Source organism: Aquila chrysaetos, chromosome 4, assembly GCF_900496995.4.
Source record: "Aquila chrysaetos chrysaetos chromosome 4, bAquChr1.4, whole genome shotgun sequence".
NCBI classification, from domain to species: domain Eukaryota; kingdom Metazoa; phylum Chordata; class Aves; order Accipitriformes; family Accipitridae; genus Aquila; species Aquila chrysaetos.
In genome coordinates this window covers 58676243-58695327 of record NC_044007.1, presented here as the reverse complement: position 1 = coordinate 58695327, position 19085 = coordinate 58676243, and the positions used below count along the sequence as shown (strand labels likewise).

The window sequence follows — 19085 nt, the reverse complement described above, 5'->3', positions numbered from 1 at the left end:
GAGCTGCAGTTTGCCGCAACACTGTTATGGTTTCAGCTCTTCCTAAAGGTTGCCAGTGTAGCTTAAGCTCTGCTACCATGTCTATCTTAGCAGTCTCAGAGCAAATACTCACAAAGCCTGCTAGTCACTGACATTTATAAAGGAATAACACTCCAGGGCAAAGACATTTTTATTATAAACATATCCTGATAATTGTCATAAACACTAAAGAGAAATTTTCATGACAGTTACCTGAAAGCAGTCTTGATCCTGGCCTCTTATCAACAGTCTTAAATGTTGGGTCACAGACAGAGAGTCATTTCTTAGAGTTAACTTCTGCTGGCTGAAAAATATGAAGTTTAGTTATATTTGACAGCAAATATAAGTTAACTGCATATATTTATTCATGGAAATAATGGAAATGAGACAGCCAATTTTAAAGCCATTTCACGAAAAAAAAAAATCACCTCTTGGAACAATAGAATATGTTAGCTAGAAAGTTATTTCTGTGTTCTCAAATTTACAGACCTTACAATATTATACACCATTACACATCAATCCTCACACAGCAAAATACCCCCAAAATATATATAAATACAGCTTTTCTGAAGTTCAAGTATTGTACTTAACAGCTTGAACTTTTAAAGCAAGCAGCAGTAGTGTCAAAACAAAAATTCCTTAAAAAAACAGAACAAAACAAAAAAACCAACCCAAACCTTAAGACACAGTTATAATTAGATTATCCAGAGCCACTTAGTTATGCAGAAACAGTCTTGCGAGTAGTCTGGCCCAGATTCACTGGAACAGTTGTGAAGAACTAAATTAAGGATAACTTTTCCTTTTCATGTACTTTTCAACACAACAGTACCACAGAAAGTTATGGCCACTTGGCAGCATCAGGTGGAGCAAAAAGTAATTTTTTTCTCTTATATATCCTGGCATTGACCAGGCTTCTGGTACTCAGATCCTTCCTCAACGAAGGAAACCTCTCCAGCAAGAAGAGCGAGTGCCTTTGTTTTTCAACTTGTTAAAATGACAATCACAGGAGGATGTGACAAGCTCTAAAGCTAGTTAAAAACATCAAGGAAGAGGAAGGATCATGCAGATGAAATCAAAGAGGAAGAGAGAGAGAGAGAGCAAAGCCTCTCCCTGATTTTCAGTGACAGGCACTGTTTTGTACTCTGTTGGAACAAAGATTCTACAAATAATTTCAGGTTCCTAAAACCAATGGTGCATCAAAACTATTTTTCAGGAGGAACAGAAAATAAAAAGGTAGCCGCATACAGGGAAGAGAAAGTAATTCCCAAACACCAAACAGCCAAAACTACTACGTTATTAATACACTATCTTAACAAACCAGAAAAATAGGAATATAGCTATCAGAAACAGTTCTTGGCTACAAACATGGATCACTTTTAAACAACCAGAAACATTTTTAGATTCCTCAAAAAGTTCAGTATCAAAACAACAGTGGAGTAGTCTCTAAAAGTAATACTTACTAGAAGTCCAGAGATCTGCAAAACTTGCAGCCTTTACATACAAAAGAACCAAAGTATATCTACACGATTATGAACAGCTTTACTAAATCATGGCATACTGAAGCTGTAAACTTGAAACTAAAAAAGTCCAGACAAGAACTAGTCTGAAGGATAAAGTAATCATAATTAGGGATGCAATGGATTCTCCATCACTACAAGTTTTAATATTGGAACACATTCAAATTCAAATAAATTAAGGGATGTTCAACAGCCTATGCTATTCGGATGGTCAAATTACATTACCAGACTGGATTCTTCTAGTCTTAATGGATGAATTGAAGAAAAACAAGCATAGAGATGTATTTCTATCTAGAGATAGGTGTCAAAAGAACCAACAGAATTTTTCCATCAAGTTGCTTGGAAAATATTTTCCACTACACTTCTACTTACATAACACACTAATCTTACAGAATCAGGTATTATTCTAACAATAACCAAAGAGTCCTGAAGAATACAAAAAGCTCAAACAAGATCCCAGTTTGTTTCCAAAAATTTCTTGCACAAAAAAATAATTGTAATATACTGCTTCTCTCGAGTCATAAAACAGCTTAGTTTATCACCTCTGGATTATTAATGTGAATAAGAAGTTTTACTTCAACGAAGAGCAATACGAAATACTTAACATGATATTCTATATGAATGGTTGCCCAATTTATACTTACACTGACGTTCCAAGTCTTACTCCTCCCCAGGCAACGAACTGCTTGTTGGAGAGAATGGGCGGGATGTCTGAGCGGCCAGCAGCTGTAGACACAGGTCTGTTTTCCTCAGACTCCACCTCACCTTTTATCACCACTTCATACTGAGGCCCAGATGGCAGCACAAGGATTTTCAAAGTACTTCAAAAATAAATAAATAAATTTAAATCCCACCACAGAACAAAATTAGCTGATGAAAACAAAACATAACTGAAAAAAATAAATTATAGATAGGCCTTTTTAAACTACCTTCTCAGGGGGAAAACACAAATACTTTTTTTTATTTTATGACAAAGGCCAGCTTTAGGCATAGCAAAGTTTAAATCCTTTGGGCTGTAAACATGCATGCCACATGTACCTCAAGCAATCTTCTGAAGTATTTCATCTGCAAATGGTTCAGGTAAGTATTTCAGAGACTACAGCTAGGCAAATTATTTTTTTGCCCATGTTAATTTCTGATTATTTTGACACACTAATTTTGGAGAGAAACAAAGTCTGGCTGTCTCTACATAGATTAAAGAGATGCCTTTTGAAATACCTGCAAAATGTCAATGAAGTTTTACAAGTGTTAGATACCCAGAAGCATCAAAATTAAACTCTGAATCCTGTTAACAATGGTAGCATTCTAAGCCACAAACCCAATATTTTTTTCTCACTTTGTTTCCTGGGATTGCTGTAAGAAAGAACACCGAGCCCACAGATGGGGAACCAGCCACCTACAGCTGGCCTTTCATGGTACAGTCTCTACCCTATAGGACACAAGCACAGTGCAGATGACTACTGCCTTCTTCAGGCAGAACAGAGAAACAGATGAATGAGAACACCAGGAACAGATTCAAATAATGAAGTAGAAAGAAATGGGCTAATACTGAATAGGAAAGCTGGACGTAACTAGCAAAGAAAACAGAAGAAACTAGACACACAAACACACAAAAAAACCCACCCAACAGAAGAGGAATCAGGAAAAAGAAAGTGCTGCCTAATTAAGGGGGACAGAAGCCAACAGAGAAATAAAACAGAAGGCTAAATTATACCAGGAAGGAAGTGGAGATTCGACCTATCTAACCAACAATACAGGAACAGAAGAAAAACCAATCAGAAAACCAAAACTGAAAAAAAAAAAAAAAAAAAAAAAACAAACAAAACCCAAACAGAAAAAAAGGCATAGGGCAGGAAGGAAATTAAGCTTTTAAAGAATAGGCTGAAGCATTTGCTATAGCACAGACTCACTTAGAGCCAGGAATGAAACTCAAGAACCCCCATTCTATGTGTCATTGAATTCCTATGATGCCTGCTGACATACCCTGCGCCCCACGCCACTGCCTAGAACACTATCCTGGGCCTTGAAAAAGAGGCAGAACCAGAGGTAATCACCCAATCCCTGTCCCTGAGTGAGCTGCAAGATATGCGAAAAGATTTCAGCCATCATCCAGGTGAGCACATTATCACCTGGCTGCTCCAATGATGGGATAACAGAGCCAGTAGCTTGGAATTAGAGGGTAGGGAAGCCAAGCAGCTGGGCTCCCTCTCCTTGCCCCTGCTGCAGCTAGGACTTACCCAGCAACATTGCAATGAACTTCTCCCCTTGCTCCTAGCCTGTCTAGCAACAAGGGATTTTTGCTGAATCCCATCAGTAGGGAACATGAACTCTCATTACTGCTTTAGTTAGTTTATTAGTCTTTTTGGCAGCACTTGCAAGTGGACTGCAAAGTTTCCAACCCTACTGAGTACCCTGAGCCTGTAAAGCAAAGCAGTTATGTACAAGGCCATAGGAAAGCAAAGATTAATCACTTTGCATGCCTATCCATTAGGATCATACAGTCATTAGCACAGAACTTCTCGTTGTTTAATTTAATGCACTGGGTAGGCCTACTTAAGCTAGACAGTGAAGCTGAACATATTTTGGACCGATTCCTTTGTCCATTCTTGCTCTATTATAGCAGAGACTGGAAAACATGTAACAAAAGAGGAAAAGCTGCTCTGCAGAAATGAGTCTGACCCCTAACATTGCCAAAAAACTCCTACATGACACCAGAATGGTCACTTGAACCAATCAAGTCTATTTCGCAGAATGAAATTCGACAGGTACTAAAGTGCAAAAACATGAATGCTTACATCTGCAAAAGGAACATGTACATTAGTGTTGTACAAGACTTACAGCTGAACTTTTGTTTATGGCAGCCAAAATTAATGAATACTTTTGATCCTGATCTGTGCTTGAGTTTTTTCATATGTAAAATAGAAATAACATTTCCATTGTCTCAGTGGAGTGAAGAAGAGGGAAGCAACTGAAGGGGCTGCTGGAGATAAGTATTTTAAAGCTTTGCTGTACTTTAGAAACAAGTACCACACAAAGGGCTTCAGGGACTTACTCCATTTATTTACACTAAACAAGTCTCAGGATATCTGTTGATCTGGGATGGGAAATATTAGCTACTCATTGTCAGGCATGGGAACACGTTGCCCAAGGAAGTCGTGGAGTCACCATCCCTGGAGGTGTTCAAAAAATGTGTAGACATGGCTCTTCAGGACATGGTTTAGTGGGCATGGTGGTGTTGGGTTGATGGTTGGACTTCATCTTAAAGGTCTTTTCCAGCCTAAACGATTCTATGATTCATTAAGCTATGTACAGCAACAGAGGCAGGTAATCTATAGAACAGGTGAACCCTAGTAAAAATCTACTTTGTAATGAATGAGGACTCTCACGAAAACAACTGAAGTCAAAGTTTCCCTTGTGGGTAAAACTTTCAATTTGTTCATGACCTTAAGGTCAAAAGTAGCTCTGTTTAACACAGGCAGCATAAAATCAGTTATGTTACCTTTCTGTAGTCATTACATTTTTTGGAAAAAACAGGACAGTCACTTCTCGTTCTTCTCCAGGAAGGAGGAAAAGATCCTCAGGTTCAACAGCAAAGCAGCTGTCCTGATCTGATGTCTGAAAGTGGGTAAGGGGAAAAGGGAAGGTTGGTTACTCATTTTAAGGGAGTAAACATTTCTACAACATATAATACAATTTGGTTGTGCATCTGGTGTACATGCAGTTGAGACAATTCAAATACACCTGGCACCTTCAGAACTTTCCTATAACCCTGCACTAGTTAAACTCTTCTAAAGTTGGACACTCTGGTACAAATACCTCTAACAGAAGCATCTTAAGACATCAACTGTGCATACAACACTGAAGGGGCCACAAAGAGATTTAAAGAATTTAACAGTAAGTACAACCTGGCAATGGTGAAGTAACAACACTAGTCTCAACAGTGGTACCACCCATTACTGGTTATCAATTAGTATCCAGTATCATCACATTAATGTGGCATTTGTGATACTACTCATGCAGCCTATTTCCATGGCCTCTGCTCCAAGAAATGATGGGCTTACAACCCTCAATTTTTTTTTTTTTTTTTTTTTTTTTTTAATGTAGAAGGGGACCAAATGCTCCTTCTGTTGACTTTGAAGTGTGTCTACCTTTCAGTCTGGGACCATACTTTCCACAGATTCTCAAGAAAATTAAAGTCAAGTAAAGTGATCACATATCTGAAAAGAATTCGCTTCATACTTGGGTTGGCAAGATGTCCACTGAAAACTAATGCAGCTTCGTTAGAATAGAAAATAAAGAAGTTTCCCAATGCTACTATTCCTCTTTGCTCTAAATGAGCTTTACTCCACCAGCTACATTAATATCTGCTGTGCAGCACAGGATTCACTACTTTTACATATTCGTTATATGCTTGTTAAAATCTATTTGTTAAAAAATCATAAAAGTATGTTTGTTAAAACAAATATAACTAAAGCTGGGCGACAAAACTCCCATATGCTTTTTCCAATAATGTGAGCTAATCTCTTCGCTATCATTCATTCTCTTCATGTAAACTTGTAAACCTTTTGTCAAACCACACAGGTGAGCTAGGATCCCAAGGCTCAGCTCTAGTTTCAGTACAACATTAATGGCACAAAACTCATGATTTCAAGAGGGAGAAGCCAACCTACCTTAACTTTCAAATATACACCAATGTTTCCAGCATTTTTCAGTGGTAGCTGCTGTTTGGCTGTTGAACCCACACTAGCAGACAGATGTATTCTCTGGAAAAAGTAAACAAGTGTGTGTGTATGTACGTATATATACATATATAATAAAAACAAACATTACAAAAGAAGTAGGCTAGCAGAGGCAAACTATTATTGAAGCACAATTTATAAATACATGCAAACCTGTAAGTCTTTTGGAGCATGTATCCTCGCTATTCCAGCTCTTGCTCGGAGAGGAATACTTTTAATCACACTGCTAGGTCCCGGACTATCCACTTCCACATCAACTCTTGCCAAGAACTCATCCGCTGGACCCAAGGAATCTAGGAACAATTGCATGAGTAACAAAAGCGCAAGTCTGCTAGCAGCAAAGGCCGTGCCTATTGATGCGTGTCTCACTTCAGCTACTATCTAATCTTAACATATTAACGTTGTGGTGATATTAACAGAAGCTCTCCCATTACCCTGGCAACATTTGTTTTTCTTTTAAATAAAGTCTCACAGGACCTTATTTAAGAGTTTTTACCTTTCTGTCAAATGTGCCTGAAATTGTCCCTAAAGCAAACAAAAAAAAAACCAAACCAACTTAACACACTAGCCAACCTAGTTAATACATGTACTATTTACTATTTAGGAAGCCAGAAAAACCTCAGAGGTTTCTTCAAATTTCTTATCTATTTTGCAACTAATGCAATGTTTTCTTAAGCAATGATTTAATTTCGTCAGCAAAAGGTGTAAAGCAAATTCCACACATCTTGCAGCAGATAACCCCTTTGTACAGTTTGATACTGAAGTACAAATACCCCTGTTACATCCAAAAAATTGACATAGAAGTATTCTGCCTCCTGTTACCAAAACTGAATGTGATGCCCAAAAATATTAGGGGACACAAACCAAAGACAGAATGTTTCATTTTAAGTTTGCAGCCTGTTCCTGCAATTCTAACACATGCATACATTTAAAGTAAAATTTTTTTCAGCTGAAGTGAAAATCAAATTGCTATACCTGAACAAGAAATTTGTTTCTTAGGTGCGTGGAACAGAACCCAAACTGTTAAAGCTTCAGGATCCTGAAAAAGAAATTGGTTGACCATCTTATGGGAGGGAGAGAATTACTGAAGAGAAAACAAAAACAAAAACAAAACAAAACTAGCAACAAAACTATACTGCTCAAATAGGCAGACTCCCCAGAAATCATTACAGTGAACTCAGATATTCAGAACTGTCATTTCAGACAGCAAGTAACAGGAAGAATCAGCCAGCTACAAACTACTCACTTGCCCATCATAGCTTGCATGTATCACATGATTTACAACTGATGGAGCTGCTATCTGAGAAGCTGCATCCATTTGGACTGATTGTTCATTAGAAGGATTAACTGGTTCCTTGGAAAATGTGAAGCAACGCCAAGCTACTGCATTCTGTCAAAGAAATAAAGTATTAAATCTCTTATTGTCACTAACAATAATGCTGACAAAGCTGAGAAATGCAAGGCAAGTTTTGAACGAACTAAGTAGTTTGGAAAAAACAAAGATTAGCCTGTAGTTTCAGTTGGTAGGTGATAGTGCAGCAAACCCTCTAAAAACAGTCAGAAACCTTTCTGCAGTAAAAAGACACAAGCTGGAACTGGTTAGTTTAACCCTTCAAGACCAAGCCTCACTAGTCACCAAGATGACCTGATCCATCTTAACACAAGGCCAGTCCTTTCTTGTCCCCCCACATAAGGAAACAAGACCAGCTCTTCCCACAGCATAGAACAGCAGCCAGCCTAGCCAAAAAATATGAAATCTGCATTGCCACAGATATGCAGAGAGGAGCATACCGTAACCTGTAATACAAGCTATTATTGTCTAGTGGGAGACAAAGCAGATAGAGTGAAGAGTCCTGCTCTTGTTCCTGCAGAGGAAGACAGAATATGTTAAACTTGCTATGAAGCAAGTTTGGCTGCTTGTTTGAACAGTCAGCTGTTCCACTGGAACAGTGGAATACATCTCCATCTTCTCAGAGGGAAGGATTAGGCAACACAACCCTTTTACTGTCTCTTAAATCCCTGTGCTCTCAAATCAAGCAACACAGAGGCAGCAGTCCATAGCTGGGCTGCAAGAAAAGGGAAAAAAAAAGAAAGGAAAAGAAAAAAAAAAACAAAACAAACCACTAAACAAAACCTCACACCTATCCCAGAAGCATTTCTGTTGGTACCATTGTAGCCGAATCAGATTACCACCTTGCAAAAAAAAAAAAACAACCAAAAAACCAAAAAACCACAAACAAAAAACCCCACCATTACTTCCTCACTAACCAAAGTTTTCTTGGGAATCTTACATCTAGTGTCCAGGGTATGTTTCTTAATGACATATAACGTAAAGTGTTTTGATATTAAAATTCAGTAACACAAGAAGTTAACTTTCACATACAGGAAGTTTAATGTACTTACGGCATTAATAATAAGTCTAAGTGGCACAAAAGCATGGGTTTTGTTGATAAGTTTTAGAGGAAGAGCCTTCCAACTGCCAGAAGTCAAGTCACCAAAATCCAGATAATCTCTTTTTCCTGTTTCCAGCTGGTTTTAAGGCAAAGCAGAACTTATAAGGAAAACCTCCAAAACATACTACCGTACAAAAGCACCAGGCAAGTAAGGATGTTATTCACCTACTCCATCCTCTTAATGCTATACCCACATATAATACACACCTCCTACCAAGGGCAGGAGGAGTCCAAGAAACATGTTTCCTTTGGTATCAAAAGGGGTTACATGCAATTGGCTATCTCCCACATATTTTGCCTCAATTAAGTCAATCCTAATGCAATATTCATCCACCAAAACCCAGTACACAACCAAATTATTTTGGCTATTTTAAATAAATTTAAACTATGATTATTGCTAGCAAGTAAGAATTGTCAATTTTAGATAGTAAAAACGTCATTTTAACAAGTTAAGAAGATAACTAAGTAGTAGTTAATTTTTTGTTAGCATAAAGACACTTAAGTGTCATGATCTGCCGCAAAATACAGTTTTTATTTGGTACTTTTTCCAATCTCAAGAATATAACGAGACAGGCAGAAATACAGCATAGGGTTTAATCTCAATTTAAATACGAAGCAAGTTTGAATAAACTATACCATGAAGAACATGGAGAATGAAGGATTTTGCCAAACTACGTATAAAAATATGCACTAAAAATTAAATTAAAATTTATGGAAGAAGCATTAAAAAATTATATCCACTCATGTGTATTCAACTAGAATACCATTACTTTAAAACATATAGTTAGCCCAAAGCAGGTTAACAGACCACCTTAAGATGGAAAAAAAATTGTTAGCTGTGGTTAATGACTGAAAATTTTACTTTTATCAGCAACGTCACAGACTATCATGTAATTTGTTCAGTCACCTCCAAAAGTACTATCAAGCCCATTTCTGCCTGTCCATACCCTTAAATTTAGAGCTACATAAAGCCAGATTTAATTTTTAATGTCACACTGTCTCCCACCTGGTTGTTCTTCATAAGACAACACAAGACAAAGCATTTTATACATCCACTTACTTTTAATTAGCCCAAAATAAGAAAATATTGTCTATGCCCATAAATAAGCTGAAAGTAATAAGAAACCAAGACAAAGCCTACTCGATGTAAAAAATAAAGAAATTCTTACCACTGGAAATAAATGCTTTTTGTTACATTTTAATGCCCAATGGTATCCAACATAGCAGATACTTTGAAAGCATCAGATGTTTAAGATCTCATCCATTCTTTGAATAATAAAAGAGTAATACCATTTAATTTATTCTTTTCAGAATCCTGCATTTCCAGCCAGGTGCTTTTCCACAACAAAAACTTCCTAGATAGTTATAAGCTTCTCAAACATACTCCTATATTCCCTCCCCACTCCAAACAAGAAATTCCAGGTTCCTTTGAGGAACAACCTTGCATTCCTATTCCTTTCTGGTATCATTAAACTATTCATAAAATTCCAACAATTTAAAAAAACAAACAAACAAAACACAATAAGCAGCTACTTACTTCTAAATAAGGATTTTCAGCAACTGCTGTCAGAACTACCCTACTTGCCAAAGCTTCTGCCTGAACAATTGTCTCTGCATCTGCAGAAACTGGCCAAGATGAAACATTGAGAATACACTGAAAGATCCCCGAATGACAAGGTAAGAAAAGTATTTTCAGATCATTGGTAGAGTAGGATCCTACAATGGTTTTGTTCTTGAAAACCAGACATTGATATTTCACAGGATCCACCTGAAAAACAAGATCTCTGTCATTTTCAACAGACCTCTTGCCAGAGGACACCTTCTTTCAAAATACCACATTTATCTGGCATCACAGCTCAGCACAGACATTTTGTGTATGTTTTTTGCTCAATATTAATTACTGCATCTTCATATTAATGTTCCACTTCCATCCCACTCAAATGTAGGCATTTTCTTTTAATTGAAAGAGTTAGGCAAGTCAGCCTGAAAGTTGCTGGGGTTTCCTTCCAGCATCTAGTTAAAGATTAACACCAGGATTATAGTATTTCTTACAGTTGAACACGAATTCATAAGTAAACCCCTGATTTTTGAGAAAGAACAACAGCAAAATAAATAAACAAAGCCAATTCTATTTGGTGCTTTCTGCCATCAAAGATGGGAGGAAGAGGTATGGTGGAAGAGTAATGGAAAGGTCAGTGGATGGAGGTGACAAGTAAATCCTAGTGCCTTAAAGTTTCTGTTGTGAACATATTCATAGATAATCTTCAAGCAGGAGACACAGACTACAAGTCACACTCAGTGTATCTCAGAGTTAACTTGACCAAAAAAATGGTTTTTAATCATATTGTGCAGCAAACAAATTAAATGTATATATTTATTCACAGAAACAACTGTAAATAGGACTGTCAACTGTAAAGTAATTCCATGAAAAAAATCACCTCCTGGTATAACGGAATCTCAGGTTTGAAGAGCTGCATAAGAGCCCCGTGATACTTAGTGACTAGAAAAATAAGTAAGAAATCATAACTCTCATATACACAGGTACATATACACAAACACAGTATTGTGGTTTGGTGGTTTTTAAAGAGGAAATATTCAGACAAAACAAGATCAGAAACAGAAGTCATACTCCCAGAAAGACACATGATACATCTGCTGGAAAAATGTACCTAAGAAGGGATATGATAAGGATTTATAAGACTTACAAGCAGCAATATATAAAGTCAATTATGGTCCATTATTTCTCAGTAATAAGGATCATCAAACAAAACCAGCAAGAACCAGAATAAAAAAAAAAAAAAAAGGAAAAAAGTAGTAGTGCATAGAATCCACAACTGAACTGTGGACAACACTACACGATTTCAAAAGATTAACTAGTTAAAGAGCAGTCCAAAACCTAGTAAGAACAGAAATAACAGCTAGGTCAAAAGTTCCCAAGCATCAAACTGCCAGAAGCTCAGAGATAGTACGCTTTCTGTTGTTATATTCTTCTTTACTAAAAGTACTTATCAGTAAAGGAAATTAAATTATATTGATGGACCTTTAACTCATTCTCATGTTCCCGAGATCTTTTACCCCAGAACTATTACTATGATGACAACAGTAGATAGAATTTAACAAAATTAAAGTGCAAGATGCCCAATCTATGGCCTACAAGTTACATATAACCCACAGAATAACCCGTCTAGCTTGAAGCCTGCTCCAAGTATTTCTCATTCTATCACACAAGATCTCCTGATTTCAAGAAAAATGGGAGCAAACCACACACGGTATTTCAGCAGTAATAGTCCTCAGCGTGGATGCTTTCTTTTCTAGGGCTGACTTTTCTTGCATACAAAGGTGGGAACAAATAAGCAGTAAATTCAAACCTACCACACTTATGCATGCAAATCAAATCTATGAGTCAATCCCATCATGTGGCATTTACCTCTCTATGCCTACAGTGGCCTGGCTGAAAGAAGGTAGCACTTTTGTGCATATTAACTATAAAATTGGAAAAAATTACAAGTCTGTACAGAGAGCTCTAGTTTTACATATGATGTCTGGTAAGATTACAGCATTATTCCTATAGCTTTATTAAAAAAATCTCTTACCTTTTCCCCATTAACTGAAACACTAAGTATTCCAATGCTGACCTGCAACCACCGTTCAGTTGGATTAAAAATGCTAAGAACCGTCTGTGATGCAATTCCCACGCAACAGGCATTAGGGAATTTCAATTCTTCTGGTACTTTTACATGACCTTTGGAAGAAAATATGCTCCTGTTAGTTCCAAGTACCCAGAAGCAAATCAGCACTCAGGCTGCCACCACATCAAGTTTATAAACTCATTTGATGAATGCTTCGTTACGGCAAGGAATGTTTGACTCCTACAAGTTTTCATAAGAATGTTTTCCCACAAGCCTGATACTCAGAATTTCAATCAATTTTTTCTAATTTGCATCTTTCTTGGAGTTCTAATGTCACAAAAATAGCACATCCCTTGCAGTCACTAACCCACAAAGTGTGTGTTTATATAGATACACGCACACTCCTTATATAAAATACTCAGTGTTCACAACTTAATCAATACTAACCCAACTCAGAAAATGTGAATATCAGTATCACATCCTTAGAACATTTACACTGATCAAAAGAAAAATCTTTTTTTTTTGCCAGAGTATACCTGTTACCTAAAAAGGTGTTCAGACATTTTTTTCTACAGAAAATACTGATTGCTCCTAAAGTAGATTTTTGCTGTAGAAGTACAGTCATCAAAAGTTATCACCAAATCAAAAAGAAAACCTGCTTCAGATATTTTACTTCCAGGAAGTCCTTACTTCTAAAATATTCAAAATAACCGTTTCGGGGGAATTATAACATTATAATGACAACTCAAAACTCAAATGGAGGTAAGAGTTCTCTGGCACACGGAGGATCAATCTTCATTACATCCAGAAATGCACTAATGGGTACTCACGTCAAATTAAAAATTTGACTTCGCAGTTAGACACACACACACATAATCACCTGAAGTTTTTTTAGTTACTTGAGCAACAAGCTTTATTTTAAAGCCAGACACTCTTATTCCTCTGCAAGAAAGAAAATTTAGCACAACTATGAAGGTAAAAATATAAAGTAAGACTAGCAACACTGGGAATTAAGTTCAAAAACTCAAGTTTGCTAAAAAATCAAGTTTAGACTATATAGATATGCAGAGTTCAAAAACACGTACAAAAACCTAGAAATTATGTATATTAAAAACAGGCAAGGAGTACAATTGTTCAAATTTTACTATTTTAAAATGCACTACCAAGATCAATGATTTAGAACAATCAACAAACAGAAAATAACCTAAAAACTGTCACAAATTCAAACTTTCAACCACACTGGCTTGTCATTTCATCTGAAAGAATTAGCCAGGAAAAAGTATAGTAGAAAACAACTAAGGAGATCATAGGTTAAAAGAAGTCTTTGAAATGAAACACTGATTTGCATTGCTTAGGTTTAGAGCTAAGTCAAGATACAGAAAAATAGCAGAAGTATAGATTGTCTTTCCCTTTCATACCCAGAAAACAGCTTAAGCCCTCCACTCTCCTCCTCAGATTTTTTGGCTTAACTGACTGCTAATACCAAGTTACACTGGAGACAGAAATGTCATCTACTTTCCAGATAAAATACTAACTGAATTTCCAGAGCATGACTTGTCTTGCCCAGCATGAACTGCAGCTAGGACTTTTCTTCCTCCCATAACAGTTCTAGATCCTTTAAACAAACACAAAACCACTGAATGCTGAAATTCTTCTAGATTATGAAAAACTTCCTTTAAGACCATTAGGGGGACTAGAAGAATAGACATTGAATTCAGAGAGCATCATTAAATAAGGAAAATTAGTAATACCTTTTTTTAAAATAACAAAGCTCACATAAAGAATATTTGTAGTTACACTTACTAGTGATCTTAATTTTATTTACTATAATATTAGCATCATCATTATCACCATTCTTGTCCATAGCTGTATTTTAAGAGCACTCTAAAAACCACACTTACCAATACCAGGTGACTTTGGCAACTCCCACTCGTTTCTGCCTGTTCCAAAAGGTTGTCCAGTACCTGGTTTTATATTTACGATATTCTTGTTCCAGGAAGTAGAGTGTGGATGACAAAGTGAAGCTGCACCCAAAGAGCCAGGACCAGTATTTGGACCTAAAGGAATTCCTACCATAAGTGGATTCTCAACATGTCCTGCTGGGGTACTGGAACAAGAAAGCCCTGCTGGAAGACCAAAACCTGCAGAGTTGCAGCCATGAAACTGAGACAAAACTGTATTTCCAGCAGATGTTATACTTCCCAGATGCTGTTGTACAAATGGAGTTGTTGCAAGAGAACATCCTGTAAGCAACGTGGGAACAGAAGAAATTGTTTGACTCTCAGAGGTAGTGACATGGGGTTTAAAGCTTGAAATAGGAACATACTGTTCACCAGATGAGTTTTGATTGAATGGCATATAAGTGCTTAATCCAGGATACACAGGTAATATATTCAGGGATGATAATCCTTGTCTCTGTGCTTTGCTTGTTTGACCCTGCCATGCTTCTTGTGCATCTACATTAACAGAAAGTGGCTGAAAGATGCCGAATTTACTTGGTAAAGCTGATTTAACATGGTCAAGCTCTTTATGATTTGCTGCTACATTTGAAGGAATAGATACAAGTTGCTTTTCATTCTTCGGAGAACCTTCTTTGGACAGTTCTTGACCCAGTACATCATCAAGTTTTCTCTGAAGACCTGCAAGTTCATTTTCTTCTGCTTTCTGGTCAACACTAAGCACTGCTTCTTTTCTATTTCTTTGACATGAGCGGTCTTCTAAATTTTCGTTTGTATGTTCCTGCAAAGGAGTTGGGCTGGCTCGAATTATTGTTGTGCTCAGTTCACCAGCGTTTTCACCCTAGTAAATAAATATACAGAGTATTACAAATTTTAGAAAAGCAAACAGGGTACATAAAACAAGACAGACCTTAATACTGATATTGCCATCCAATATAAATAATCAAGTTTGTCAAGTCTTATCTGAAGTTTTGCTTTTTTAACATCTGTGACTCTTCACCTTGAAAAAGAAAACATGCAACTTCAACCTGTTTGCTACCTAAAAGTCACATTCTAGCTAGGTGTACTGGGTCTGGTTGGGATGGAGTTAAGTTTTCTTCATAGCAACACTTATTGTGCTGTTTTTAGATCTGTGACCAAAACCATGTTGATAACACACCAGTGTTTTAGCTATTGCTGAACAGTGCTTGCAGTGTCAAGGCCTTCTCCATGTGTCACGCTGCCACTCCAGAGAGCAGGCTGGGGGTTGGCAAGATGTAAGGAGGGGACACACTCAGGACACCTGACCCCAACTGACCGAAGACAGAATCCATACCATGTAATATCATGCTGAGCAATAAAACTGTGGGGGAATTTTTCCAAAGTAGCTGTTGCTTGGAGACTGGCTGGGCATGGGTCTGCTAGTAGGAAGTGATCACTTTTGCATCACATTTCCACTCCTTTTCACTGCCCTTCCAATTCTCTCATCCATCCCGCTGCAGGGGAGTGAGCAAACAATTGGCAGGGGAGCTCAGTCACCTGCTTGGTCAACCCACCACACCAGGCATTAACACCAGAAGAATGCTCTGCTCTCTGAAGTTACCACCAACTAAGAGTTTCCACAAGGCCAAAAATGTTTGGCTTGCTATGATTTTATAAAGCCATTCTGTGGGAAAGTAACTGTACTACAAAAAAAAAAAAAACCACCAACAATTGAGCAGATTCCTCAACTCACTGACAGGTTCACAAACTTAATTATTCTAAAAAACAGACCTGCAGTGAGTTGTCTTATTTATCAAGTTTGGATCCAATACCAGGAAGATTTTCACGTTTAAAAATGCATGAATCGATCCTAAATAGCAGCATCCAAGTGCGGTACAGATTACTTCTCTCCATATTCTTTGACTTTCTTGAATGCAAAGGTGCTTACTAAGCTCCAAGTTTCTTCTGACAAGAAATGAGAATCCCCAAGTATTAAGAGTCCACTAACAAAAAGCTGATGTGATTAGGTATCAAATCTGTACTTAGGGTTCTTAGGAAAAGCTAAGGACCTAGATGCAGTAAGTTACAGTGACATCACAGCAGACAGATTTTTTTGAGAACAAAAAACAACTAACCCCCCCCCCCCCCCAAAAACCACAAAAAACCCAATAAAGACATACTTGCCAGATTTTTAAGAAAAAGAAATTTAAAAAACTGAATGGCCCCAAACAAAATCACTAATCAAAAAGGATTTGAGATGCACGAAAATGCACTGACACAAACACTTTCTTTGTGCACTCACACAAAGAAATCACTCAAGCCCAGAGACCTTCCATTTCGGCAGGTATACATGGTGTAGGTGGAACGAGCACACCTCACCCCCATTCTCAATCCCTCTTAGTCCCAGAGTCTTGGGGTTCCTGTACTTAGAAGTCAAACCAAGACAAAAAGAAGTACAGCTTATAAATATGCATACACACAATGTGTTTCAAAGAATCTGCTGTTGGGTTAACTGTCAAGAGCAGAAGTGATTACACCCTCTCACGCACTGTTCATAGCTACTAACAACAGCATTGGCACTCATCAGTGAAGGACATGTTACCATTGGAGAACCACCCTCCCACAACTGGCATCACATCACACTTGGCAGTCTTCACAATACAGTGGATGGAACTCCAGCTATCTCCCCTACCAAGCTGAAAAATGAAAGTGTTCTTTAGATATGCCACAAAGGTTAGGTTTTTTCTTGTGAAGTACATCCAGATCACAGATTCCATTTTCAAAAATGGAGTTTCAAAATAATTTTTAAAAGTTTCAGCACCAAAACTAGACAGCGTGGTATCAAAGCAATCAGACATCAGCTCAGGACAGGTGTACCTAGAGAACTCTGACACAGCAACAAGAGAGCTACACAAAAGGATGAACAGTATCTACCGTGTAAAGCAATTGTTCAGCTTCAGTAAATAGCAGTTTGAAGGCAGGGAAAGGCATGTGAAAGAAGGGGAAAGAACAATAAAGTAGCTGTTCAGATTGCTGCAGAAAAGCAAGCTGCAAGTTACAATCCTTTAAAAAGGGCATTCAGGGCAGCTGCCTGAGGTAAGATGGCTCACCAGGCCAAATCAACCAAACAAGAAATAAAAAAATAAAAAAACAAAAAAAATCAGGCACCTTTGACAACTTGACCCTAGTGTTAAAGGGAGAGGGCACCACTGGTTAAACAGATTGTGCTATAGTAAGTATTCAGATCTGAAGATAACATCAATACAAATATTCTTGTTGTCTGTAAGAAGCTTCAGGCAAGGGACATGAAAGTGGCTCTTAACAAGTACAAATCAGACAAAGCTCTTGGTGTCTCAGCATAAAAGATTACTAACCCAAAGGAATAAATTAACACTGCAGTATTACACATGGGACTTAGAAACGTACTCATAATACAAATGTAAAACTTTGGCAACGTACTTGAGGATCTCCTTGCTGAACTATCCTGGGAAACAAAGACTACTCAAACAATAACATCTCTTCAAGAGAGAGGGGCAAACTAGTATGCAGCCAATTTACATCAAAGCATCAAGAGCCACCCATTTGCATGAGATGAGAGGAATCTAGAACTATATGCATTTCAAACGTGAAATGGACCGAAGAGCTGATGCTATGGCACCATGGACTGCAAGCAAATAGCCATTTAAATTTGCCCTTGGGTTCCTTCCTACAGGACTGCAATTCCCACTGGAAACATCAGGGAAAGAACAGATATTTCCTGGGTAACTTGAGCAACTAGACCTAGAACAAAATGGGCTATAGGCCATAACACACGCTTCCTTCTTCCTGATGCTTTCAGCATGAAGCAACATTGCTGCTGGTGTTCCTATAGGAGGAAGAGCAGGCTTTACTAAGCTTTCACTAGTCACCATACCTGAAAAGCCTCACCCTCTGCAAATGAGAAAAAGAAAAAAATGCATAGTAAGTAGCATTTCTATTTGCTGTGTTAGAGGAATCCACAACTGATAAAGGTATTACAAAATAAATGTAACCACTGAGATTCACACAGATATGGATGCAGTCAGAGACGTTTTTCAGCTGTTGTTTGTTTTTTAAAGTTCCATCCACATTTCCACACACTTTGGAAGGAGGGAGGCATAACAGAAAGATTCCAGATTCCAAGGAACCCATGGATTTAGATAAAGAATGCCAATTATCTTAACCAGCATAAGATTTTAAGTCTGAACAAAAGCTTCACTCTCAGAATACATTCTTTGCTAAAGCAGTAAGAACAGTCAGAATGACTGCCAGAGGTAGAAAATGATAGCTTCAGTCCTGAAAAAAGAAGTTAAAGCTAAAATACGTATTTATAAACATTTCTGCAGAAAAAAACACAAAAAATATTCTTCTAACAGCTGAAGCTGAGCAGAAAGGGGCCCTCAGGAGTGATGATCGCAGATATAGATCCCGCAAACTACTACTGGAATACTGCACTGCATTCCAAGAACAGAATGACTTAACAAGAAATTGAGGTAAAAATGAAAGGGGAAAAATACACCAACTCTAACTTCTGAAAAAAGTTAGTTGTTTGAATGTTTTACTATGTTTATATTCATTGGAGTTTGTGCATTTAACACAATCTATTTCAGAATTTAAATTTCTGAAACTCAGGAGTGGGGGAGAAGCAGAATACCTTTTCCCTATGCACAGCATGTTCTGAAACCCTTACAGCTTTTCTGATTTTGAATTATTTTGACCATTTAAGGGTTTGGTTTGGAGGTAAGGGGGAGGTGCTGGTTTGTTTGTTTTAAAGAAAGGGAATTAATACATA

General features: G+C 37.5%; 1 protein-coding gene across 1 annotated transcript in view; it reads right to left on the bottom strand.

Annotated features, from left to right (window-relative positions):
• LOC115340061 (centrosomal protein of 192 kDa-like) overlaps positions 1-19085 on the bottom strand; it is a 90967-nt gene that overhangs the window by 30840 nt on the left and 41042 nt on the right. Inside the window, exons 27-37 of the mRNA XM_030010851.2 lie at positions 14258-15155; positions 12321-12469; positions 10265-10495; positions 8678-8803; positions 7521-7664; positions 7250-7313; positions 6428-6567; positions 6206-6298; positions 5035-5150; positions 2180-2356; positions 232-322 (exon numbers count right to left, since the gene is read on the bottom strand). Coding sequence (XP_029866711.1) covers positions 232-322; positions 2180-2356; positions 5035-5150; positions 6206-6298; positions 6428-6567; positions 7250-7313; positions 7521-7664; positions 8678-8803; positions 10265-10495; positions 12321-12469; positions 14258-15155 — 2229 coding nt within the window. The remainder of the gene's footprint in view (positions 1-231; positions 323-2179; positions 2357-5034; positions 5151-6205; positions 6299-6427; positions 6568-7249; positions 7314-7520; positions 7665-8677; positions 8804-10264; positions 10496-12320; positions 12470-14257; positions 15156-19085) is intronic.